Genomic DNA, 27,619 nt, shown 5'->3' with positions numbered 1-27,619 from the left:
ATGTTGCAGAATTCATAAATTATAAAATGATCGATTCAGCTATAAAGCAGCTTTACAGAAGAGTGTAGGTGTCATCATCCAGCTGCTCAATTCATTGTTCTTATCTAATAGTGCCAATGTAGTTAAATCGATAATGCAGTATTAAAGCCTGTTCACACCAAGGATGATAACTACAAAGAGAACGTCCTGGTTGCGTATGCAACCCACCGTTCCCTGAAGGAGGGAACGGAGGACGTAGTCGACGGTCGACTGAATTGGGATCACGCTAGGGAGCCTATCATCTTCGATTACTATTGAACGAGCCAATGAACACACCGGACAGTGATTGAACACACCGCCTATTGAACACACCGGACAGTGACGGCAGAGAGACTCTGCCGAGGGAAGACACGGGCTCGCCGCAGGGAGCCGTATCGTGGAAGAATACACATATGGGGTCGCCGTAGGGACCGCAACATATGGACCCAGCCTAACACAGGTTCCACACTGCTTACGAGTGGTAGGCCTAACACCAGACGTTCCGCACGTCCGACGTCGGAGGGGTGTGTAGGAACTCAACAGGGTTCAATTTTAAGGGAACTCAACTGGAGTAGAAAGGCGCACGTATCCAGTCCATAGGAGGGGAATGGCGCAGCAAGCCGACACTTGAACCGGGCTCACGGTGAAACTGGCTTCATGAGAAGGGAGCCCACAGGAAGCAGCGGTTCAACTAGGTGTCGTCCAGCCCCCAACTCTAGAATCTGTTTAGCAAAGCATATCGTCAACGCCCAGGCGGAGCACTTTACACTAATCATAGAGGAGCTCAACACCTAAGTGGACATGTTGCATCTCGGATTTTTACCGAAATGAAGGCAAGCACTAAGTGCAACTTTGCATGGAAACAGCCTTCCCTCTCTGCTGAATTCCAACAGATATTTGTAGAGCTGGTCTGAGGTCTATGGCTTGCGTTCTGTACATGTCCAAGCGAACGGACAGAGAAGCCAGGGCTGGATCTGCCTCCTCCAGGGCAGCGCTTGCAGGCTCACCACCTGCTCATATTACGGGAGAGGTAGGAACCTTGGGCACAATCCGAACCGGGGTCTCAGCTTGTGAGAGTTAGCCGGCCCAGACTCCAGGCACAATACGTTGACCGAAAGCGAGCAAGTCCCTACCCTCTAGTAGAGACCACGCGAGCAGGAGAACTGATATAACAGAATTTTTAACTCACTGCCTGCAGTGGCTCAGGGGCGGTCTCTGCAGTGCAGTTGCACCAGGACAAGGCCCAAGAGGATAAAGAGGGACGCAAGGATTTACAAGACCTTGCTCCTCAGGAACCTGACGATCAGAACGTGCTTCTGCACACTTCTGCAACACGATGAGCGTCGTTTAAACACAGAGGCAACATCATTTTGAGGGAGAAGGAAAACAGCCTACTCCAACCCATTTTGCAGGAAAGAGAGCACTGAAGTGATCGAAAGCTTTCAGGATCTCCTCTGGAGAGAAGACGCACTCAACGACTAGGTTCCACTTCTAAAGGCGTAAGCACGCTACCCATTTCTAGGGGGTGCTCGCAGAAGTGATGGTAACTATCACATGCCCTGTGATAGCCACCTGAACCTCCGCGTTCAGATGTAAGACCGCCCAAAATCTCCGGGGGAAGAACGCGGGTGCCCTCGTGCCCCGTCCCTGAAAGAGTTTTCAGGGGAAGTCAGGAAGGCTGTCGATGGGAACCAGGTCTAGTTGGGCCAATAAGGGGCAACTATGAAGACCTGTTCCTCCTGACTTAGCACGTAGGTGCAAGCGACGGGCGCTAAAAGACAGGAGCGTTGCTCAGCACAACATGCAAAGATCACTGGGCTTCAGGAGCATCTTCTGCTCAGCACTTGAGTGTGACAAGTTCACTGAGCTTCAGGAGCATCCCTGCTCAACACCTGAGTGTGATAAACTCACTGAGCTTCAGGAGCATTTCTGCTCAACACTTGAGTGCGAAGAACTTCACTGAGCACCAGGAGCATTTCTGCTCAGCACTTGAGTGTGACAAGTTCACTGAGCTTCAGGAGCATTCCTGCTCAACACCTGAGTGTGATAAACTCACTGAGCTTCAGGAGCATTTCTGCTCAACACTTGAGTGCGAAGAACTTCACTGAGCACCAGGAGCATTTCTGCTCAGCACTGCGTGTGACGAATTCACTGAGCTACAGGAGCATTTCTGCTCAACACCTGAGTGTGATGAACTCACTGAGCTACAGGAGCATTGCTGCTCAACACCTGAGTGCGATGAACTTCACTGAGTTTCAGGAGCAGTTCTGCTCAACATGAAGTGTGATGATTTCACTGACTTGAGCAGGCGCAAAGCGACCCTGAGTCGCAGTCACTTTTAGAAGGCTCACTGGGGTTAAACGCATTCCTGCGAGCCCCTGGGGGAGCTGAGACCCAGTGTTTGTCCAAGGGTAGTCCGCTCGGTTTACGCAAACACTGGCGGAAAGATGAAACCGGGGGGGCAACTGAGCGGCCCCGGAATGGTCATGACCCAGCTGGACCCAGGGGATGGAGTCTCCACTTGCCCTGGCTATAACTGTCGTGAGGCTCGATGGCGGCACAATTGAGTAAAGCGGGAGGAGTGGAACAAAGCGTCCTCAGAAACTTCTGACTCCTAGGAGGAGGTGACGGGTGAGTTGTGACAGCAACGCGCAATGTCTAACAACTCGAGGCACGAGTGCCCGTGTATTCGGGGGTCGCCCAGGCCCCCGTTAAAACACGCCCTTTGTACATGGCTCCTCTGTTGAAGAGGGTTTGGCAGCAGACCGGGATGAACTATAGTCACACAGGGTGATCTGCTCTGCCACGGTCACCTCGGGACTCGATCATGAAGCTAGCGCTGAAGCGGTCACATATGGAGGAAGCCCAAGGCTGCGACTACCATATACCCCAGGAGCCTCTGAAAGTTCTTTCAGTGGGACCCTTTCTCACTTCAACACCAGCTGAACACATTCTCCTTGGAGAGTTGTGTTGGACCGAGTCCCTCTCCAAAACTGAAAAAGAGATACTCAGCCCGTGGGCGAGATTACTCTCTTCCAGTTGACCTGAAGACCCAACGGGCTCTGGAGCACTCGAGGGAAGGACACTGTACTGATACTCCACCCTTAGATGCAACACACAGGATGGCCTGCGGTGCGGAAGGTAGAGATCTGAAGCACATGTCTTTCAGATCGGAGCTGCAGACCAATCTTGGGCCAAGATGGTCACGACTCACCACCTAGTAGCACGAAGAACGAGTTTGCAACTGGCCTTCGTACCGGCTGGAGGAGCGGCTATATCAAATCCTTCGCCAGCAGGATAAGATAAGCACACACAAGTCAGGAGCACTGCTCCACACTCGGTGTGATGAACATCACTGAATTTTCAGGAGCACGTCTGCTCAACACCTAATGTGATGATTATCACTGACTTGAGCGGGGTAGCCGAGCCTGAGGTGGGACAGCAAAGTAGAGATAGTGGTGTTAGTGTGCAGTGCAACACTTACCTGTCTCCACTAGTGGCAGGGGGACGTGAGAAGGCGGATGACCGTGTCCTCGAACGCCCCAAGCTGCCTGCTTGCGACCAAGGGAAGCTGGGGGATGTAAGGCTATTACAGGGTCACACCCGCCAGACTGGTCCACTTGGGACTCAGGAATAGAAAATTTGCTCTTTTTCTGAATATGTGGGTACCGCTGACCCCGTTTTTATAGGGGCCAGCGGCGGAACAGACACACACATAACAAAAAACTCCAGCCGGCCCTCCAACCAGCCAGAGGGAGTGGATCGGCGACCACTCCACGAGCAACTCCTCCATCCCTGAGAGCCCGTCCAGGTTCAGCGTTTTCTTTTGCGCTGATGCTTACCACCTGGCTTGGCAGCACCTGGAGCAGGCTGGGCGCCCCTTCCGCAGCCGGCTCCACGCCGGAACCTGGGTGAAGGCTGCTGCGATGGTCCGGCGGGAGCTGAGGCGGCTGCAGGCGGACGCCCTCGGCGACGAACAGGCGGAGGATCTGACCTCGGCGGGCGGGTGAAGGCAGCAGCGTCCCTCCAAAGCAGGATGTGCCGGATGGCCTCCGTCTGTTTCTGAGCTGTAGAGAACTGTTGGGCAAAGTTCTCCACAGCGTCGCCGAATAACCCTACCTGGGAAATGGGAGAGTCCAGGAACCGAACCTTGTCCGCTTCTCTCATATCGGCCAGGTTGAGCCAGAGATGGCGCTCCTGGACCACAAGTGTGGACATCGCCGAACCGACCGCGCGAGCTGCAACCTTCGCCGCCCGGAGGGCGAGGTCAGTTGCAGTGCGGAGCTCACCCATGAGCTCGCGGTCCGAACTACCCTCGTGCATGTTCATGAGTGCCTGGGCCTGGTGGACCTGGAGCCACGCCATGGCATGCCAGGAGGAAGCGGCTTGCCCACAAGCTTTGTAAGCCTTGCCCGTAAGAGCGGACGAGAACTTACAGGCTTTAGAGGGGTGACGAGGATCACCTCTCCAGGAAGCGGCCGCCGTTGGGCATAACTGCATCGCAACGGCCCGCTCCACCGGAGGGATAGCCTCGTAACCCTTCACCGCTCCCCCATCAAGGGTAGTGAGGGGGGAGGAGCTACTCAGGCGGTTTCTGGCAGAGAAAGGTGCCATCCATGCCCTCGTAAGCTCCTCATGCACTTCAGGAAAGAAAGGACCCGGGGCGGCGGACTGAGAACCAGTACGGCCCGCCCCGATATACCAATCATCCAACCGAGACGGCTCGGGACACGGTGGAGGGTTCCACACGAGCCCTACCGCCTTGGCGGCCTTTTTCAGTATAGCTGACATTTCTGGATCTGGCTCGGGCAACACTGGTCTCCCGGAGGGAGGCAGTGCAGCCGAGTCGTCATCTCCAGAGTTCAGCTCCCCCTCCGATGCTGCGATTGACATCGTATCCCCTGGAGGGGCCCCAAATGACACGGCTGGCCTGTCCATTACAGAGGGACCAGCGGGATCAATGGGGAGCTCCACCGGTTGCGGTGTGAAAGAGGAGTGAGGGACCCACGGGGCCTGGCCGGGCGGATTACCCCTCACTGTGATCCTCAGATCACCCAGCTTGGACGGCACCCCAGTCTTTCTCTGGGAAGGTAACCCAGAGGAAGAACAAGGGCGGGGCCCAGAGGTGGGGACTGCACCAACGCTTTTGACGAAGGCGAGTCTAGATCTCAACACCGAGATGGTCATGTTCCCGCAGTGAGAACATGACTCATCCACGAAAGCTGCCTCGGCATGCTGTAAGCCCAAACATGCAACACAACTTTCGTGACCATCAGAGGGGGATAGTGCCAGACCGCACCCAGAAACGCACGGATGGAATGGCATCTTGAAAAAGACGCACTCACACCCGTGTTGCTCTTTTAGGAAATGGGACCGTCACCAGTGCCGGAGCACACAGGGAATGACCGCGGCAAACACTGAATAGTCTTTCAACCAACAGTGAAGCACTCACTTCTCGCCCTCTAACCAACCGTCAACACACAAACAAACAATAGAAATATGATGCTGTTAAAACAGCAGTTGAGACCTGAGAAGCTCGCGATCACCGCTGCACCACGCTGTAGAACACCAACACTGGAGAGGTCTTCCCGTAAGAACACCGACACACTCGCTCGTTGAATACAACAGCACTCTTCAGAGACATCAAGACGAACGGCTCTGAAGCGAAAGGCAACTAGTGCGTGCATCCACTTCCGTATTTATACCCGCGCCGCGGGGGCGGAGTGTGTGATGCAAATCACGCACGCCAAATTCCATTGGCTCGTTCAATAGTAATCGAAGATGATAGGCTCCCTAGCGTGATCCCAATTCAGTCGACCGTCGACTACGTCCGACGTTATCGACTGAAAGGGAACGATATAGATATAGTTCTAAAAATAATTTGCAATATTAAATAATAGCAGAGTTCACACCACACCACAGCTATAACGATAACGGCACAGAGAAACTATATCGATGGAATCACTTTCAGGATGATTTTATCCAGCTGATGAACGATAAAAACATTGACGGCCAATCAGAATCAATCCTGCTGTAACAAGCTTGTGCATTTAAAGTGGCAGACAAGCACGCGCTTAGAATAAACAGAATGATATCGTCCGCTGATGTGGACGCTAATATAAGTTATAGATATCTTCATAGTTATCTTTCTTGCTGTGAACAAGCCTTTACTGAATATTAAGGGGTCAGATTTACTAAACAGATACACAAATTATTGTGAGAATGCAATCCCATAAAAAGGACAATGGGAGTGAAAAGTTCTGCAGGTGATCTACTGACAATGCGCAAATTAAACAGAACACAGAAGCAGCCGTGTTTTAAGTCTGCAGTTGGTGCAAGCTGTTAGTAAATCAGGCCCTAAGCATCTTTTAAACCCCAACTAAGCAAGCCAAAGGCAACTGTGGAAAAAAAAACTTGGGAGAAACCAGGCTTAGTTGGAGGGCCAAATAAATAAACATTTAATTCAAGTTGCATCACAAGTCAGATTTGTAAGTGTTTTTCCAGACTCATCTTAGCTGTAGTAGCCAAACAATTCATTGTGTTTATTTCAAGAGAAACTCAGATGGAGGCTATATAGGGTTCTGGATGTGTGTGAGATGGTTAATGTTTACCTGTGAGGGACCTGGGGCCAATTGATAACCATCTCTGTCCAGGTCACTTGCTACTACTGGTTTCCATGACGCTGCAATATCAGGTTCAAGCAGCTCCAGGGTCTGGCAGGACAAAGTGCTTTAAAACATCGAGAGCCATATGGCACTGTCATGCATTTTACAGCACGCAATGATCAAAAACAAACTCCATTATGCACCACTGCTCCACATCTACATCAAGAAAGGCTTCTCAACTTAAGCCCTATAAACCCTATTTACTTTTTTTAATATCATTTTTTTACTAAGGCTGTGATGGATAGAAGTTGTTGATTAACTCTTCAAGTTAATTAATGCCTGAAGTGCTGTTATTTATGATAAAGCTATGTTTAACCTGGAATATTTCTTTAAAACGGAATTCTGCCATTCTCTCCCTCTCTCGTTTCTCAGAGCACAGTGACTCAGGCATTGGAGTACATCCAGAAGATGCGCACAGACCAAGGTGGTGCTAACCTGTGGGGTACACTGTCCTGGGTTTATCAGCAGCCCGTCCACCGCAGCTGCCCACGACAGCTCTTCATCATCACGGACGGAACCTTTAGCAACGTAGGCCGTGTGTTAGAACTGGTCAGGAGGAACGCATGTAACGTCAGGTAAAACTAACTTTAGATTAAATTGGCATTGAAAACACTATGCCAGGTAACACATATACTATAAAAGAATACAAAAATTAATCTGAACAGAAACACTTTGTTTCAGAAAAAAAAAAAAAAAAATATTACAGGTAAAATCTGAAAAGCCAGATCAAACTCATGATCCATATCAGATAATCCACTCACATCCATATTTAGCTGGAAATGCTAATATTGCAAAGTAATTAATATCAATCTCAAATAGTTTTCTTTCATGCTGTGGATCATGTGAATCAATATTTTGTCAAATAAGTCATGTATTATTTTGTTGATCCTAGAACAACATTCCTGCCCAAAAATTTATTCCTAACCCTACTCATAACTTATCCCTAAAATCAGAGGGAAGTGATGGTGAATAACACTAAAGCAGAAGCACTTAACCCTGTTTGTAAGCCTAAACTTGAAATAAACTGTAAACATGTCCCTCAAATCTGAATGGTTGACTGGAATGTTGTTCCAGGATCAACAAAGATCTAATTAGATCTAAGAACATATTGTACTTGGTGAAATCACCCTATATATAGAGTCAGTCAGTACATTATTCAAAAGGGATGCAGAAAACACCTTTTAAAACTTTAATAATACCCTTTTAACACTAGCTATACACATTTTAAATTTTAGTAAATCAATATGTTCAAAAATAACCTTAAACTTATCTAAAAAAAAAAAATTCATATCAGCATCCAAACATAAAAGTGATGCTCAACACATTTCACACTGGCAAACACTTTTGTCACCAGCTAAACACTTAGGCCTGTTAAACTCAAATCAATTTTATCCAAGGCATTACCATGGAAACACCCCATGCCTCAACAATGTATCTAAATCAAAAACACTTTGTGACTTGATTTCTAAACAATTTTTCTGGTGTCTTGTATGTCTTATAGACTTATAGACATAGTATCTGTTATGATTTCACCTTAAAATAAATATCCCACATGACATTGTAAAGCTGAAGCTGAGAGAAATAATTTAATTGTACCATGGTTCACATTATACAGCACAAAATTCCCCTTCCATAAATCACTGACTAATGTTTAGAGAGACACAAACACAGACACACACACTCAGATATAGATTTCACTGTACTGGAACACAGACTCGTTATTGATACTCAGTCAAGACATTTAAAAGCCTTCGACCCAGACGGAGCAGACCTGAATTCAAAACAGCTTGTGTTGTGTGTGTGTGTCGTCTGGATTCTGTTTCCACTCAGACATTTAATTAGCGAAATGGTCCAGATTATTGTCAGGGGAATACTAAACATATTCTATTTTCTCTCAATCCCTCATACTGGCAATCCATTGGACTCAAACATATATGTCTTTAGTCATGAGAAATCGAATCACATACTTACATAAACACACACACACACACACACACACACACACATATATATACATACATTATATATATATATATATATATATATATATATATATATATATATATATATATATATATATATATATACTGTATATATATATATATATACTGTATATATATATATATATATATATTATATAATCATTACATAAAAGATTGCAATCTTTATTCAAACACCCACACAATCTTACTCCTAAATGACAGCGATTCGCCCGTCTCTATTAAACATTTGACAAAATCACGCCAGAATATTAATATCTGCGTTGACGCTGCCGCTGAGCCAGAGAGAGCAGTTGTCATATAGATATGAAACAGCTTCACAAACAGGCTTTTCAACCACACACACACTACTGTTATTTCTGTCCAATACTGTAAATACTTAGTCCAAGCCGTCTGGCAACAACAACCATGCCATGTTCAAAGTCACTTAAATCACTTTTCTTCCCCATTCTGATGCTCAGTTTAAATTTCAGCAGATCGTCTTCACCATGGCTGTGTCCAAAATCGTCCCCTATACCCTTTAATAGGGCACTATTTGAGGGGACAGCCATTTGTAGTGGTGTCTGAACCCACAGTGGACGTTATTGAGTGCACTCATTCAATCCCACAATGCACCGCAATAATGAGTGTACAACTGATGTATACTCAACGGCTATAGAATACCCATAATGCACAGTGACAGTGTGCTGAATCATAAATGCTAGTTTCCATAGCAGAGTTCAGGACACATTTTTTCATTACTACTAGAGCTGTCAGTTTGCTACGTTTCAATTAATTATTATTAAACAGCAAGCACAAACTATGCAAAAGCGGCATCCCTTCCAGCAGTCTGAATTCACTCACTCGTTTTTATTCACTCCTTCAAGTGGACTATATTACTTAGTGGAGTAATATAGGGTATAGTGAATGAGAGTATAGCGGGCCATTTCGAATATACAGCACATGCCTAAATGCATTAAGTTGCTTCCATGTGATTGGCTGATTGGATATTTGTGTTAATGAGCAGTTTAACAGGTGTACCTGATAGAGTGGCCGGTGAGTGAATTATTCATTTTTTGTTAAAAGATGGATTGACAATGTGCTTTGAGGGATTGAGAGTGAGAGAAAAGAGATATATAGTACATTATATATACAGTACATTTGTATGATATAAAGTATATTCGCCTACCTATGTTATAACTTATTTTTGGTGTACAGGTGTTTCGGCCTGGGTCTTGGTCCTCAGGCCTGTCGAAGGCTACTGCAGGGCATTGCCAAGGTTACGGGAGGCAGTGTGGAGTTTCTCAGTGAGGAAGAGAGGCTTCAGCCGAAGGTGCGAGAGTACACAGCGCCCTCTACAGAGGGCAGATACAGAACCGCTATTATCAACTCTGCTTTTATGACATGCTTTTAAAAGTTAAAAAAAGATTTGTTATTGTTTGTTGTTATACAAGTGCAATACATTATATTGTCAGGCATGTTAAAATGAAAACCTGTTTTCCCCCATTCGATATGACTATATAATAATAATAGTAATAATTATTATTATTATAATTCACAATAATATTTAACTAATTTTACTATTGCAATAATACTATTGTATTATCAAATAAAAACAATTATTTAGAAATAATTATTATATTCATTAGTATTTAAAATAAAAAAAATCGTATTACTTAAATAAAAAAAATTAAACAAATCAATATATTCAATATATCAGTATATTACTTTTGCAATAATACTATTGTACTATAAAATAAAAAATTTAGTTATAAAAATTATTATTTTACAAAACAACAGTCAAATTTCAATACTATTATTTATGGCTTTCTTAATTACTGTAAAGCTTTTATTTTGGTTACAAAAAAATCTTGCTGGTAGCTAAAAAAATTAATTTAGACAAAATATTGAATGAACTAATTTCATTACTGTGGCGATACCATGATAAGTGATGGCATTACATGGTAAAACTTTGGTACCATCGTTGAACTCCAATTTACTTGGAGAAAAATTCCATGGTATTATCATGGTACTGGTTCAATATACCATGAAAGTACCCATGTCCAAAAGACATGGTAGTACCTTGAAACTTTCTGTGGACATCAGCAGAGCTGCTGTTGTGTTTTTATTAATATTTCATTTATTCTCTACAGTTGATTAAATGTCTAAAAAAAGCTCTGGAACCCGTGTTGACGGATGTACGGATTGACTGGTATGTGCCGGACAATGTCGAGGCACTTCTCTCACCAAATGAAATCCCTCCACTCTATCCTGGCAACTGCCTGATTGGCTACTGCACTCTCTATGACATATCTAGATTCAGGGCCCAGAAAAATGAGGTGAGAGACTGTACATTACCTCACTATCACAGTTTCCTCTATTCAATATAGGACAAATGAAGAAATTTGTACATTTGTACAAAGTCTTAGTTAGTGTGTGCACAATTTCTCATAAGCAGGTGAAGCCTCGTTCATACAGAAGCCTCCCACGTGGTTCAGCGGGATCGGTTTTCGAGCTCTCACCTTCCACTTCTGAGCTCCTTCAGCCTCTGGTTCCCCCGGAGGAGCGCGAGAGAGATACTGTAAAAGAAAGCAGGGTGGAAGGAGACTTTGAAGAAGCATTGCGGGAAATTTCTCGAGAAATTTCGTCGGAATTCTCCTGCGCACATGCCACTGATATTGCTGTCAGCCCGGGTAAGCCTAAGGGACCCGTTTAAGATTTAAGTGCATTGCATTGTGGGATAGCATATAATGTGCTCAGGTTGTATGTGGTACTTTGGTTCTCAACCTTTTTGACTTCAAGGCCCCCACTTTGTTCACAACAATATCTGAAGGCCCCCTCACTTAAAATGTCTTCCTGATAAAATATTTTAGAGCTTGGCTTTTAATGTATATATTCATTATAATACTATAATATAATAATAATATAATAATAAGAAATGTCTTTATTTTTAATTGTTAGAACTTATTTTAATGCTTGTTTTAACTTATTTTAAATACTTTTAACACATTTTGAGGCCCACTTGGAAGTTTGTTGAGGGTCCCGGTCCCCTGGTTGAGAACCACTGATGCACAGTATACATAATGCATACTTAAATTGATAGTCCACCCAAAAAAAGACACCTGTATGCATTTTTTCATCTGTGGAGCACAAAAGATATATTGAATAATGTTAGTAACCAAACAGTTTCGGTTCCCATTGACTTTCATTGTATTTTTTGTCCATAAAATGGAGGTCAATAGGAACCGAAACTGTTTGGTTACTAACAGTCTTCAAAATATCTTCTTTTGTGTTCCACAGAAGAAAGAAAGTCATACAGGTTTTAAAAACAATGCGGGTGAATAAACGATGACTGCATGCAGGATGGATAATTTTTAGGTGGACTGTCCCTTTAAAAAAGTAGTAGCAGTAATCTCAAACATACATTATCTGGGTGTTCTCTACAGGTGGTGACACTGACTACAGCACCAGTGATGTGCGCTGGCGTATTCAACAGGCTTCGTACGTTCAAGATCAGTATATGTTAACACACTGTTCTCTGAGCAGCGAGAGGGCCTTCTCGTCTGTTTCTCCCCAGGCAGAGAGCTCTGTGCTGGGCATGGGTTCTCTGCCACATGGCTTGGAGAGAATGGAGCCAACACAGGGTCGAGGCCTCTCCCGCTGGGAATCTCCGTGGACTCAGAATGCCACCTCTTCAGGGGACACAGATTCTGCATCAGGGAAGGTGACATCAGCATGACATTTGTATTTAAGAACTCATTTCACATTGAGTAGAGAGAGTTTAACATCAGTTTACATGTGCAATACCAGTAATCTAAACAAGACAAGACAGACTTAAAGGAATAGTTCACTTAAAAATTAAAATTCTGTATTCATTTACACACCCTCAAGTTGTTTCAAACCTGTTTGAATTTTTTTCTTCTGCTGAACACAAAAGAAGATATTTTGAAGAATGTCAGTAACCAAACCAAGTTTTTATTTTTTTTCCTACTATGGAAGTCAATGGTGTACATTAACTGTCTGGTTACTGACATTGTTCAAAATATCTTCCTTTGCATTCAGCAGAAAAAAGAAATTCATTCATGTTTGAAACAACTTGAGGGTGTGTAAATCATGACAGAATTTTCATTTTTAAGTGAACTATTCCTTCAAAACAAAATAGAAATAAAAAAATCCTAACTTGTAGTCTATGCATGTTTCTGTAGGCTGGCAAGCTCTTAGACCGTGATGAGTCTCGTCTCAGACAGAGGGCGCTAGCTCGCTCTGCACTGGCTGGCCGAAGTTTCTCATCTCCGCAGGGTGACCTGGACATGCACCGCCTGAGGAGGGCACTAGAGAGGGTCTCATTTGAGCAGGCCTTGGGGGGCCGACTGGAGGAGAGTGACACAGACACCCAAAGCACTTCACGAGGAGGTTTATCCCACCCCAGTCTGACTGACTCCAGTGAGGGAAAACAGTCTGCAGTCATATACCTTTGTGCATTAACATAATTACACAGATGCATATCAAATATGGTCCAAAATCTTTTCCCCTATCACTGTCTATCCAGATGGCCTCCTGTTCCCTGCTTCCCCACTAGACTGGGACACCTTCACCGATCCTGAATGCCTGTTTTCAGCCGCTCCTCCAGGAGAGTTCCAGGCTTCAGGGGCCCAGTGCCACTCAGTGATCCACGGCAAGCTGGGAGGACGGGCCGTATCCTGGGAGGTCCATGTGGATCTGTCCCTTTTGTGGGACACGGAGAACTCAGCAACCCTGCCACCCAGCACAGTGGCCTGGGATGAGATTATCCACCAGCTGACCGCACGATCTGTCATCACAGACTTTGAAAACATGGCGGAGAAAGAAACAGATATTGAAGTTGAAAGAGGTCTGATAGGAATACGAGTAAAAAACAAAGTGTTTGGGTTTTAAATCAAATTATTGACTGTTTCATCAACATTTTCTCTTTTGGTACCGATGTGTGCGTAGGTCCTTCCAAGCGGTACAGAATGAAAGCGATCCAGACCAGCAAAAGCTGTGGAATTGTCTGCATGTACACAAGCTTCACCACTACAGACACCAATGCAAGAAATCAACCTCAGAGCACAGATGCACGACACACAGGTACACACAAACAGCACATGTACACCACACACAATCTCTCATAAAGACTGTGACACAAAACAGATATGCTAATCTAACAAGTACATATTTTACTGATGAATGAAATTCCCCTGCGTGCGTGCGTGTGTGTGTGTGTGTGTGTGTGTGTGTGTGTGTGTGTGTGTGCGTGCGTGTGTATGTGTCAGGTGTGCGGTTTGTTACTAGACTCAGTTCTCATTCCGGAAGCAGAAGACAAAAGTTGTGCTCGGTGGGATTTGGACGCCACCCCTCCAGCAGAGGCAGTGAAGAGACAGAAGATACACTCACCTCGACAGGTATCTTATCAATTATATATGTAAACCCACATATAGTACATTTAAGTAACATTCCACATATGTTTATGTTCAGTATTTTTTTTTAAGAAATTAACACGTATTCAGCAAGGACACATTAAAATGATCAAAAGTGAAAAAGATTTCCATTTCAAATAAATGCTGTTCTTTTGGACTTTCAATTCATTAAAGAATCCTGAAAAATGTATCATGGTTTCCACAAAAATGTGAAGCAGCACAACTGTTTTCAACATTGATAATAAGAAATGTTTCTTGAGTGGCCAATCAGCATATTAGAATTATTTCTGAAGGATCATATGACACTGAAGATTAGTATTGATGCTGGAAATTCAGCTTTGCCATTTTAAAATTCATATAGAAAACAGTTATTTTAAATGTAATAATATTTCACAATATTACTGTTTTTTTTAGTTTGGAGCTTACGATTTCAGCTAACTCGTGCCATTTTTGCACGCAATATCCACTTAACAGTCCATAAACAGACCCCAAGGCTCAACAGCCACTTCCATAAACACCAATGCAGATACCTGAAAAGAAAAATAATCTGAAATACCAAGACAAGAAACCATGAGGCTTTGCAACAATGTCTTTGCGTTCTGTGCAGTGCAACTCTGAATTTCTATTCTGTTTTCTTGGACCCAGACAGAGAGGACACACCTGCATCCCCTTGTAGCATGACATCCTGGGATAGCAGTGAGTATACGAGAAAAAAAGGATGCATTAAGGTGCAGTCACATTAGCGAGATTTTGGTGAAATTTCACAGACAAAAAAAAAGGTCCAATGTCTGTAGTGTAACGATGCATAAAGCATGAATTCATTTTCAAAGCAAGCAGCTTTCTGCTGGTCAATGCTGTGGAATTTGAGTAGGAAACTTTTTCACCGAACAACATTTAAGTGCGAATATAGTATTATTTATACCTTGAAAATGAAACAACATCTGAATGGTGAATTGTGGGAGTAATGATGAAGGTGTCTTTCAGGCACAGGAGGGAGCGTCAGTCCATCAGCGGTGTCGTCTCGCTCTCAGCGCTCTGTGGAGAGCTTCTTCGGCTCAAAGTCTGCATAAGTATCACAAATTGTAATGATTTATACTTTTTTATGTCATCACACTGAATTTCATTATATTCTCTCCAGGTTCAATCTGGGAAGACTAAAGGGCAATAATGGAAAACAAGCTCCTCTCAAACCTCACTGTTTCTCTGCAGAGACTGACAGACACATAGAGAGAGACACGCCTGACTACTTGCCATTGGTTGGTGTAATTGCATACTGTGTGCTGGGTAGATTAGTTACAAATTGGAAACCATTAAGGATTACAAATTACATTATGAAAATTGTAGTTAGTAACGGAATCTATTAGATTACTGATTTCAGGTAATCTAATCAGACTATTCTCCGATTACTTTTGACCTAACTCTATTATAACAGATTTGAATGGGATTATTGTGTACCATTTTGATGAATAGTAATTATTATGGAATTCAGTCAATAAAGCTGACTTCATTCCTGCCTTTGCATCTCTTTCAACTCTTAATATCTTGGGCTTGACTGAGACCTGGATCCGTCCAGAAGACACAGCAACCCCTGCTGCTCTCTCTAACAACTTTTCTCTCTCTCACACCCCTCGCCAGTCTGGTAGGGGTGGGGGGACTGGTATTCTCATTTCTAACAATTGGAAATACTCAACTCTCTCTTCTCTATGCAATAACAACTCATTTGAATATCATGCTATTACACTTACAACTCCCTTTAAGATCCAGATTGTAGTCATTTATCGCCCCCCAGGTCAACTGGGAAGCTTTGTTGAGGAGCTGGATGTGCTGCTGTCCTCTTTCCCTGAGGACGGCACTCCACTTGTAGTCTTTGGCGATTTCAACATCCATCTAGAGAAGCCGTATGCTACAGATTTCATCTCTCTCCTAGCCTCATTCGATCTCAAACGGCTCATCACCACAGGTACTCACAAGTCAGGCAACCAACTGGACCTGGTCTACACACGCAACTGCATCACTGACAACATTTTGGTGAAACCTCTCCATGTTTCAGATCATTTCCTCATTACTTTCAATCTACAACTCTCTATCCACACTCCACCAACTCCCCTACCAGTTACCTTCAGACGAAACCTGCGATCACTTTCTCCCTCCCGTCTTTCCTCTGCTGTGTCATCTTTTCTTCCCTCACCCTCACAATTCTCATCTCTAGATGTGAATACCGCAACGGATACTTTATGCTCCACTTTAACTTCTTCTTTAGACACTATCTGCCCTCTCTCCTCCAGGCCAGCACGCACTACCCCCTCTAACCCCTGGTTATCTGAGGTTCTTCGTGAACACCGGACTAAACTCAGGGCAATGGAGAGGAAATGGCGCAAATCAAAAGATACATCTGACCTGAGTATGAACCAATCTCTGCTCTCTTCCTTTTCTGCTGATGTTCACGCCGCAAAATCTTCATATTTCCACAACAAGATCAACACCGCCTCTAACACACGAACACTTTTCAAGACATTCAACTCTCTCCTCTGTCCACCTCCACCAGCACCCACCTCCTCGCTAACTGCTGATGATTTTGCTAACTTCTTCACTAACAAAGCAACAACCATTAGCAGTCAGTTCTCTCCTCCACACACACAGGAACCTAGGCCAACCTCTCCCACAGCCAATAACCTTCTCTCCTCCTTCTCTCCACTAACCGAGGAAGAGGTATCTAAACTTCTTCTCTCCAGTCATCCTACCACCTGCCCTCTAGACCCCATCCCCTCACACCTTCTTCAAGCCATCACTCCCACACTTCTACCAGCACTCACACACATCATCAACTCATCCCTCCATACTGGCATTTTTCCTACAGCATTTAAGCAGGCTCGGGTAACCCCACTGCTTAAAAAACCAACATTAAACACATCACTTCTAGAGAATTACAGACCTGTCTCTCTCCTACCATTCATTGCAAAAACACTTGAACGAGTTGCTTTCAACCAAGTATCATCTTTCCTGTCTCTGAAAACAACCAGCTGGATGTTAACCAATCTGGCTTCAAGAAAGGGCATTCGACCAAGACCGCATTAACTTCAGTCACAGAAGCCCTGCGGATCGCTAAAGCTGCTTCCAAATCATCAGTTCTCATTCTCCTAGAACTGTCTGCTGCCTTCGACACTGTGAATCATCAGATCCTTCTGTCCACCCTCTCATCAATGGGCATCACTGGAACTTCCCTCCACTGGTTTGAGTCCTATCTCACAGGTAGGTCATTCAGGGTCGCATGGAGAGGCGAGATATCCAAAGCACATCGACTGACCACAGGGGTTCCCCAGGGGTCAGTCCTTGGACCCCTCCTCTTCTCCATTTACACCACATCACTGGGACCCATCATACAGGCACATGGTTTCTCTTACCACTGCTATGCTGATGACACCCAGCTCTACCTCTCATTTCAACCATACGATCCCACAGTAGCTGCACGTCTGGCGGACATCTCGGCATGGATGAAGGAACATCACCTGCAGCTCAATCTGGCAAAGACTGAGCTTCTCGTCCTCCCTGCCGATCCGTCTCTACAGCACGACTTCACTATCCAGCTAGACTCATCCTCAATCACCCCATCAAGGTCAGTCAGAAATCTTGGAGTAATCTTTGATGACCAGCTAACCTTCACAGACCACATTTCATAGACAGCTCGATCATGCAGGTTTGCAATGCACAACATCAGGAAGATCAGGCCTTTCCTAACTGAGCATGCAACACAACTTCTTGACCAGGCCCTGGTTATTTCTAGGCTTGATTACTGCAATGCTCTTCTAGCTGGTCTTCCATCATGTGCAACTAAACCCTTACAAATGATCCAGAATGCTGCTGCTCATCTTGTCTTCAACGAGCCCAAAAGAGCCCACGTCACTCCGCTGTTCATCTCCCTGCATTGGCTACCACTCGCTGCTCGAATCAAGTTCAAGGCGCTGACACTTGCTTACAGATTGTCCACCGGCTCAGCTCCCTCCTACTTTCACTCGCTCCTACGGGTCTACATCGCTACCAGAAGCCTACGATCGGCCAAGGAGCGACGGCTCGTGGTGCCTTCACAGCGAGGCACAAAATCACTGTCCAGAACATTCTCATTCACGGTTCCATGCTGGTGGAATGACCTCCCCACCTTCGACTGGAATGCAGAATCCCTGACAGCATTCAAAAGACAACTGAAAACTCATCTCTTCCGTGAGCACTTAACATAGGAAAAAAAAAACGGGAAAAAAACAAACCTTTTTCTTGAAATCTTCGCTTGTCTGGTTTATGCTACTCTGAGCAATGTTTGAACTTTGTACTCTTTGCACTTCTTGCGTTGTTTTTGCCTCTCCATGATGACTCGCTTGGTTTAATCCTCAAATGTAAGTCGCTTTGGATAAAAGCGTCTGCTAAATGACTAAATGTAAATGTAATTAAATCATATCAAATTAAATCAAATATTAAGTCATATTTTTGAATAATTAATTAAATCATAAATATGTACAATTATAATGAATAAATTATTTAAAAATAAAAACAAAATAAAACACTTGAACAGTAGATATATAAATATTTTATTTGTTTACCTGCATGTCAGTGTGAACAATAACCAGCATCAGTGAAATGCAAACATGCAAATGTGTTGTTAACTTATTCAAATGTTCACTTTAAGTGACTTCAAGTAAATATTTTAGGTCTAAGGGGTTAGGTTGACAAAAAAGTTTGGGAATACCTGCATTATATGAGCAAACATTAATAAAAATGAAGAATGATGAATTACATGGCCAAAGTCTGCCATGTTTTAAATATTTTTGTCCAGACTTCCAGAATCAATTAGTGAAGGTCACTGGATTAGTATTTTATAGCTGTACAGTACATTGGCATTGTTTAACAGATTGAGAGGTGCTTTTGTCCCCAAATTTAGAAGCATGGATCTCAAATTAATTTACATGGCCATTCTATATTGAGAATATAGTCAAAGCTAAACGGTATGACATAATAGGATTTTTTAGAAAATACATTTAAAAAATAGGCAGAGTCAGTAAATGAATAATTTACTGTCATAATGTGAATATGTAATCCATAAAAAAGTAACTGTAATCTGATTATGCGCATTATAAAACGTAATATAATCTAATTACAAGTACATTTTTTTATTTTTTTGTAATCCAGATTACATGTAATAAATTACTTCCCAGCACTGCATATTGATTTACAGAACTACTCAATGTAAAGCCAGTGTCACCCACTTTACTTCTCGTGTCCCACAGGTACGCCTTCAGTTGGCGTCAGGTGCGTTTCTGCTGTCCGAATCGTACTCCGAGTGCATCCAGATCCCTCTGGACCGCCTAAAAAGAGCGTCCCCATACCTGAGCCACCGCAGCAGCCTGAGCCCTCCTTTTCATTGTACCTCATCACCCGCCACCGCCACAGCAAGACACATGCAAGAGTCCTGGTCCAACACTTCGGAGGAGGGTTCTCCCAAATTGATGGGTGGTGTTCCACAGGTTGATAGTGGGCGGGGCTCTGAGGCTGACACGTGTGAAGGTCCTCCGTTGGATCCTGCAGATCCTCATGGAGAGAAACTGGAGCAGATGGACGTAGAAAGCTCCAGTTGGGCCACGGCGGTAGCTCTGGCCTGGCTTGAGCACCGCTGCGCTGGGTTCTTTGTGGAGTGGGAATTGGTGGCTGCCAAGGCAGATTTCTGGCTGAAGTGTCAATCGCTGGCAGAGGGCGTTGACCTGGTAGGGTTGAGGGCAGCGGCCAGGCAGCTTTTTCTGCTGTTGCGTCACTGGGATGAAAATATTAAACTGAACGTGCTCTGCTACAACCCCAATAACATGTGAGGAGCTGAAGTTCTTGGGTCTTTAATTGAATTTAAACCAGGAAATGAATCCTGTTGGCTAGACTCGCAATTCATCTTTATAGCAGAATAGAATTAATCTAAGATGTCCTTTAAAAAGGAACGGAGATAAAGCTGAATTGTGGGTTGTGTTTCGGTTTCTCTCATGCCCAGACCAAAATACTGTACAAGCTTTGCCTTAATCTATGGGCTTCAGTTTAATTATGCAGTAGAATGTAGTTCACCGTTATCAACTGCAGGTCTGACAGCACTTTATGCTAGCAATAGCAAAATGAAAAGTTTTGGATGCTTTATAAAACCAATCACCAACATAAACAGCAGGCCAAAATGACACATTCTTGCCTTAATTTACACTACCATTCAGAAGTCAGTAAGATTTGTTTTTTTTAAATGTAATACTTTTATTCAGCAAGGATGCATTATATTTATCAAAAGTGATGGTAAAGACATTTACGACGTTACAAAATGTTTAAAGTTTCAAATCAGTGCTGTTCTTTTGCTTTCAATCTTGAAAAAAATACATCCATTTTCAAACAAATACGAAATGGTTTTCAATACTGTTAATAATAACTGTTTCTTCAGCATCAATTCAGCATGTAATAATGCTCAAAATACAGCTTTACGAATCACAGGAATAAATTACAGTTTGAAAAATAAATTAAAAAAAGAAAAGTTATTTTAATTTGTAATAATATTTCACAATATTACTGTATTTTTGATCAAATAAATGCAGTCTAGGTGAACATAAGAGACTTTTTCCAAAAACATTTTTAAAATTTTACCTACCCCAAATTTTGAACGGTAGTGTACAGCTGCTTGAATCTGTTTTGTTATTTTTAATCAAGTTTTAGACTAAACTGGACAATTTCAAACCACCTTTTTCTTTCAATGACTGATTTTCTCAGTCCAGTTTTGGGAAAAATAGGGTTAAATTCCTTTTTCTTATGATCATTTGTTTATTTTGACTGCTTGCTTTTACTCTCCTTGAAATATTTTAGATTTAGGCATTTAGTTTGTTCCTTTAAAGCTTGCATACATGCAAGAGTTTTCTGGTAACACCACATAAACAATGTGCAAACAATGGGGCTATATTTTTTCATGTGCAAAAAAGGGATGATAACTACAGTAGTATATTAGAGATACAATGAATGTTATGAAATTATAACTTTTTATTTTGTATCACTTACAAATCTATACAATAAAATGCTCTGAATGATACCAAATGATGCTTCTTCAGGTTAAGATATAAGTTTGATTTCAAACAGTAAGGGCTGTATTCATTCACTGTACCTTCAACCTGGTTTTGCCCTGACTTTTGTAGCTGTGAGCCTGACATTAACCTTGGAAATGGAATAATATCATGGACTACAGTTGCATTGTGATTAGCGATAACACTTTGGATTAAGCAAATGTATTTCATGCAAAGAAAATAAAAACCCAACTGCAAACAGATGTTTATATGAACACTCATTCACTCTTCATCACAGAAAAATTTAAATCACAACCAAAATGTTAAGCATTTCAGCACTCCTAACTTCACTCTAGAAAAGAAAACAAAATAATGAAAAAGGCTCGAGACAGTAAACAAACACAAGCACTACTGGACGTTTATGGTTGCCTTAAGGCAAAAAGAAATGGAAAAGCAGATCTATGCTGTTCCTTTGTGCCCTATACATGTAACTAGTGGATGTGATCCTGTTGAGCTTACAGTCACAACACTGCATGGTCGGGAAACAGTTAAAGAGACATTTCACCAAAAATGTAACCTTCTGTCATCATTTACTCATCCTCACCCTTTATTTCTTCTGCAGAACACAAAATAAGATATTTTGAGATTTTATTTTGTCCATACTATGAAAACCAATGGGTCCAAAGTCCCCACAGAAGAAAGAAATGCATTCAGGTTCTGGAACTACATGAGGGTGAGTAAATAACACATTTTTCATTTTTTGGGGGTGAATTAGCCTTTTACATGGAAACAAATCCCTGAATAGCTTTGAATAAAGGTATAATTATGAATTAACTTTAATTGAATTCATATTTGATTCATAATTGAACTGAATTTAATGTCACAGTTGAAATGCAGATATATTTTGTTATATTTATATATAGTATATATAACATCTTCAGGCCCTTGTACCTGAATATAATGCGTCCAAGGGTGACAACAAAGTTTTTTTTTTTTTTTTTTTTTTTTTTTTTTACAAATTTCCTTCCAATAAAGATCCACACAACATTCACATTTCCCGTTCCGACATCCTAGACAGTGCATTCCATTAGTCCTTAAGAATCCTGAGAAGCATTGTAAAATCTCAGTACCCACATGTATTAACATCCTACTACTTCCATTAACAAAACCCCTTGATACGATTTGAGCATCATCCTCGGGGCACAGATCCATGGCCACCCATTTGTCACTCTGGTACAGCGAGTGCCCCGGTCACACCAGAGTTCAGTGGCGCTTAGCCTTGTTCTCTGACCTCTGAGACGGAAGAGCTGGGCTTGGGTTGAGCCACAAACAGAGCAGGATGATGAGATGGCAGACATGCAGCGATAGAGAGCTGTAGTTGGTGGATGGATACGTGTTCCAGGACAGCTCTATCAGACCCAAAATCAACACCCTAAAAAAGAGAGTGAAATATACACAAGACAAAGTTTGATAACACTTTACAATAAGTTTCTCCACGTTAACATTAGTTAATGCATGAGGAATTATGAACTAACAGTAAAAAAATCTGCAACAATATTTAGGTAGGTGGTACGTCAAATTTACATCCACATGAATGACCGGACCCAGGGATTCTCAGCATATCACCAAAAGCCTTGACGACATAACAATTTGGCCCTTTTCAAAGTCACTCAGATATTTATTCCTGCCCATTTCTCCTGCATCCAACATGTTGATTATGAGAACTGTTTGCTTAACATTTAATTTACCCAGACAATGATATGTGGCCTTGTTAGAAGATGATCAACAATATTTGCTTCACCTGTGACTGGTCATGATGTTTTGGCTCATCAGTGTATATACAAACACAAGAACAAACAACTAAAAAGTGATATGAGGGAAAAAAAACACATATGAACATGTCTGTGCTGTACCTGAGAAGGTGGGCAAGCTTCTTGACTCCTCCACTCCACAGAAGGTAGGGGAGCGTATGAAAGTACCAGACATAAAACTGATAATGCAGAGATCTACTGAAGCACATGCCGATAAAGTTAGAGGTGAACAAAACCAGAACTGTCTGTAAGATCTGGGTTAAGGATCGGTTTTCATCTGATCAACTAGGACTAATTATTCAAGTTTCAGGAATACCTGGGATATTCAAACTATTTTAAACAAATCAATCATACGTTTGATTTAATCGACCATAAAAAGGATATGATCAGCATCAAGCTTGTGTGCAGTCTCTTTTCTCTCAGATGGATCTTTTAGAATAGACCAAATACTGTTTCCAGACCTGTAATGAGAACACATTTTTTTAATCGATGCAGTCAGTTCATTTAAATCATATTCCCAGACCTTTAGCATATTTAGTTTACTTAAAAAGCCTTAATATTGACCATAGGCTTCTAATAATGATTTTGTTCAACAAATCATGAGGGGAAAAATACAGCCCGTTCTCATCCTTCGGCGTCATACATGTGACGCTTTGTACATTTCGTTGAAATCTTACGCACATGGCATCCTTTAGCATCAATATGAGACGCAGAACCCAAGGCGTCATACAGGTGACGCTCGTCTAAATCCGACGCACATGGCATCGTTTAGCGTGAATATGAGACGCAGATCCCAAGGCGTCATAACCGTACCCTACCCCAGACCTAAACCTACCCATAACAGTGCGTGTTATATTGACGCTAAAGGATGCCATGTGCGTAAGATTTCGACGAAATGTCATATGGCGTCACCTATATGACGCCAAAGGATGAGAATGCGTTGGAAAAATACTATAGGGCCCATCAACGGTTTGGTTACCAACATTCTTCAAAATATCTTCTTTTGTGTTCAGCAGAAGAAAGATATTCATAAAGGTTTGGAACAACTTGAGGGTGAGTAAATGATGACAGAATTTTCATTTTTGGGTGAACTATCCATTTAATGTAAAGTGTGACCTTGATTTTTGTACCTCTTCCATCTCTTCAGTGCGAACAGAAGCAATGTGGTAATGTGAGCCAGAAGCAGCACTAGATGGAAGTATCGACTCAAAAACACATCCTCAGGAAGAAAACGCCAGTTCACTGTCCACTTAAACAGAAACTGCCTGCCCAGGTCAAAGGCCCGGTTAACATACCCGAGAGGGTTCACTAGGAGGAACGGCAGTCCCAGTAACAGCTGTTAGAAAGGGAGAAAAAGAGTGGTACATGAAAAGTCGGTGTGAAACAGCAAAAAGACATTTGAATCACTTAATAAATAAGTGAATGTGTTTACTTATGTGTGTCTAACCTGAATGACAGCACAGAGAGTGAGCTTAGGTAAAGTTTTCCATAGACCGAACTCACTCAAGAGAAGGAAGAGGAGACCAGGAGCGAAGAGCAGAACGTTCATCTTCACAGACACAGCTAAACTGTCCATAGAACAGAGAAATATTTACTTTAAATGCACACACATCGCTGAAATGACCAGTCACATATTAAACAATAATTATTATTCTGTAGTTTTGATCAGGCATCAAAATATTGTAATAGCAGTAGTGGATAACATGAGCTTAATATTAAAGTGTCACACATTATGCAATTTTAAAGGTTCCTAATTCTGTTTTGGAGATCACCTACAATCGGTTTACATGCATTCAAGGTCGAAAAACAGTTTAATTTTCTCATAATGTACATTGCAACATCACCTACTTTCTGATAGTGTGATTGAGGGAGGGGTCAAAGTAAATGTTGTTCGCAGGCAGCCAATGAAGAACATGCAGGCATTATGCAAATTTGTCACAAACCTGCGTAAGTTCATGCAGGAAGTAAGGCTGGAATTACACAGACAACTCCCTTCAGGCAGTTCAGAATCAGTTCTTTCTTTCAGGAGAAAATAACTATCGATTTAACCCTTTTTTTTTTTACTTTGCAGTCCTTTTACAGTTGCAAACAGCCATGTTACACACATGACAAGTAGGATTTTAACTCTTTCTCCGCCATTGACAGGAATTTCCTGCAATACATGTTTTCACTGTTGTGTGGTAGGGGGCGCTATTACACATCATCTGAACAAGTACAGAATCTCCGGATCAAAACACAGGTGAAAAAGAAGCAAAAACAAGTGATAGAAGCATTGCTTATGCAAATGTAAAATACGCGTTCATCAAAAATCAAATCTGCCTAAGGTTACAGAATGAAATGTCGACCCATGACGAGATTTAGGACTGCTGTGAAGCTTTGGGGTGCTGACGGAAGTGATCTACATCGTTCTGAATCCGTTCCAGACGTAGTTGACAAAAACGTGATTTTCTCAGCTTGTTTAGTTTTGTTAAAAAGCAGAAGCTCTGTTCTTTCCTCTTGATACACTTCATGTTCAGTTACATACAACTAAATATTATGGGGACCATGAAAATTTTGTGAAAATGACCAAAAATGCTGCCAGTGGCTGACAACTTAAAAAAAAAAAAAAAAAAAAACACTTGATGAAGATGTTGTTTCTGCTTGCCTGTAAAGGGCACATCCTAGAGTCCAGCGGCCATCCAGGAAGAGATTGATGGCTCCAAATAACAGCATCATGGCCACCGGATCATTAAAGAGACGCAAGATAAAGATGGAGTGAATCCGATACGAAGCACAGCAGATGAAGAAGAACACATAGGGAGGAACCTAGAGAAAAATAAACGTACAAGCACTTAATAAGACATTCAAAATCAGATCAATGAAAGCAATCTTCTGTAAATATCTAAAAACCATAATAAACTAGAAATCAGCAATGTATTGAAATATAGGTACGTTTTTTGTAATTTTAAGTAGTAATTAGTAGTTGCTTATGCTTGAATTCAGAGGTTCAAGTCTTGCAAAATTTGTTTAGTTATGGTGTTGCATTCATTTCTTTCAAACTAGACATTTTACTGACCCCAAACATTTGAATGGTAGATGTACATTTCAAATTCAATGTGAAAATATCCTGGCTATTCTTGGGTAAAAAAAAAAAAAAGAGGACAGGACAGATTTACGCATAATGGTAAATTACATGGATTTGTTTAATATGGGGTTCTTCTTACCTTTTTGGTGTGATGGTAAATGCGGAACACAAGAAGCAGGGTGATGAGGTAGAACACAGCGAACACGTACTGACCCAAACGAATATTCTGTCCATGATCAGTAAGATAATACAGCCCTGTGAATATATACACAAAACCAGCTGGATACCTGAAACACAAATACATACAATCCAGCAAATGATCAGTGGCCAGGTTTCCATTAAATATGTGATTCCCAGAGGTGTACAAGAACAAGTAGACTACTGGACATCTAAAGGCTGGAATACACTACATGACTTTTGCCCCCATTTGCTTTTTTTTTCTGGAGGAGTCAATGCTAGAACTGAAAGTCAAAGCCAGACTTGCAGATTTTGGTCAGTCAGAGTTGACAGATTTAGCAGAAATCTAGTATATCTAGTATATGATGGGCACCATCAGAAGATAACAAACATGTTTAATATTTTGAAGTGATTTTACTAACATATTGTTTTAATTTATACTTGCATGAGTATAGCAATAAATAAACAAGGGCCAGAAGATTTTGAAAGGTGGTTGAAAAGGGGCATAACTCTGATTTTTAAATAAATATTTTTCCAACTCTAATGGTATATACATAGGCATATATTTATGTTGACACTTACACCAGCGGTCCCGTGTCGCCCTTCAGTTGTGTGTAGTCGTATGTGCCGTTAATAACGCCCTCCACCTCATCCATGTATGCCTTCCAGTCAATCTCTGTATCTACAAACACAACATGTACATCATTAGACAGAGGAATCAGGATAGCACTTGTCTTTTAATCGGCATCACTTTGCAGAGTGCAATTCAGTGTTCAGTTGTCATTTTGGCTTTATGGTGCGCGTGACTTGACACGAGCAGTGCGTCTGTTCACGAGCTCCCTTCCGAAATAAAGAACACAAATTTAATACAGATTATAGTGGAACGTATAGTGGAATGTAACTGTTTAGTCTATAAGAAATAAATTAATAAGCAATTCCATTAACAGCATGCACTAGTACAGTATCCTATTTGAAGATGAATATATAGAGATTATGCAAAATAGAATGATGCTCTGTTTCTTTAGTCTGCAGTTCCATTAATGAATTGTTGACTATTATAATTATTCAAAGATCATGTCAGTGATTGATTTTAATGCACTTACATGCAACTCTTTGGATCACCCATATGTTAATCACAATTTCCAGGAGCCAAAGTACGGCCGTGATCAAGAACGTGTACTCTGCTTTGAATAACACCATGTGTTTGTCCTGCCATATGGAGAAAAGCGTTTTTTGAAATCTTGATGGAAGAGTAGATGTTTTTTTCTTTCCTGCTGCCATGTTGGCTGCCTTGGTTGGTGAAGTCAGCGTCAGCGATTTCAACAAACGCGTGTCGAAATCGGAAATACTGAATTGCAAATTAAAAGTCACTAAGGTAAAAAATGCCATTGAAAAAAATATATATGTATGTTTTA

General features: G+C 42.1%; 2 protein-coding genes across 3 annotated transcripts in view; one reads left to right on the top strand and one right to left on the bottom strand.

Annotated features, from left to right (window-relative positions):
• Positions 1–21,413, top strand: part of vwa5b2 (von Willebrand factor A domain containing 5B2) — a 34,185-nt gene extending 12,772 nt beyond the window's left edge. For both annotated transcript variants that reach the window (XM_077222402.1, XM_077222403.1), the window contains 13 exons: positions 7,056–7,258; positions 9,881–9,995; positions 10,816–11,001; positions 11,121–11,355; positions 12,109–12,386; positions 12,868–13,105; positions 13,212–13,532; positions 13,634–13,768; positions 13,954–14,082; positions 14,743–14,793; positions 15,082–15,157; positions 15,236–15,353; positions 19,371–21,413. In XM_077222402.1, coding sequence (XP_077078517.1) covers positions 7,056–7,258; positions 9,881–9,995; positions 10,816–11,001; positions 11,121–11,355; positions 12,109–12,386; positions 12,868–13,105; positions 13,212–13,532; positions 13,634–13,768; positions 13,954–14,082; positions 14,743–14,793; positions 15,082–15,157; positions 15,236–15,353; positions 19,371–19,946 — 2,661 coding nt within the window. In that variant the 3' untranslated portion in view covers positions 19,947–21,413. The remainder of the gene's footprint in view (positions 1–7,055; positions 7,259–9,880; positions 9,996–10,815; positions 11,002–11,120; positions 11,356–12,108; positions 12,387–12,867; positions 13,106–13,211; positions 13,533–13,633; positions 13,769–13,953; positions 14,083–14,742; positions 14,794–15,081; positions 15,158–15,235; positions 15,354–19,370) is intronic.
• Positions 21,113–27,529, bottom strand: alg3 (ALG3 alpha-1,3- mannosyltransferase). Its single transcript, XM_077222404.1, has 9 exons — positions 27,308–27,529; positions 26,787–26,886; positions 26,167–26,314; positions 25,608–25,768; positions 24,411–24,531; positions 24,094–24,299; positions 23,349–23,424; positions 23,066–23,211; positions 21,113–22,584 (listed from the first exon to the last, which is right to left on the bottom strand). Exons 1-9 carry the CDS (start codon positions 27,483–27,485, stop codon positions 22,416–22,418), a joined length of 1,305 nt encoding a protein of 434 aa, XP_077078519.1. The 5' UTR covers positions 27,486–27,529; the 3' UTR covers positions 21,113–22,415.
• Positions 27,530–27,619: the final 90 nt, after the last annotated feature.

Source organism: Siphateles boraxobius, unplaced genomic scaffold (genome assembly GCF_051911475.1).
Source record: "Siphateles boraxobius isolate OS27281-9 unplaced genomic scaffold, OSU_SipBor_1 86, whole genome shotgun sequence".
In the NCBI taxonomy this organism is placed as follows: Eukaryota; Metazoa; Chordata; class Actinopteri; order Cypriniformes; family Leuciscidae; genus Siphateles; species Siphateles boraxobius.
The sequence above is the reverse complement of the archived record's forward strand: the minus strand, read 5'-3'. Positions and strand labels throughout refer to the sequence as shown.

Coding starts and splice junctions, on each gene's coding strand:
- alg3 (XM_077222404.1), bottom strand. CDS start 27,485: ATGGCAGCAGGAAAGAAAAAAACATCTACTCTTCCATCAAGATTTCAA. Junction 25,769..26,166: donor TTTACCATCACACCAAAAAG/GTAAGAAGAACC, acceptor ATTTTTCTCTAG/GTTCCTCCCTATGTGTTCTT. Junction 22,585..23,065: donor AAGCTTGCCCACCTTCTCAG/GTACAGCACAGA, acceptor TCTCTTTTTTAG/GGTGTTGATTTTGGGTCTGA.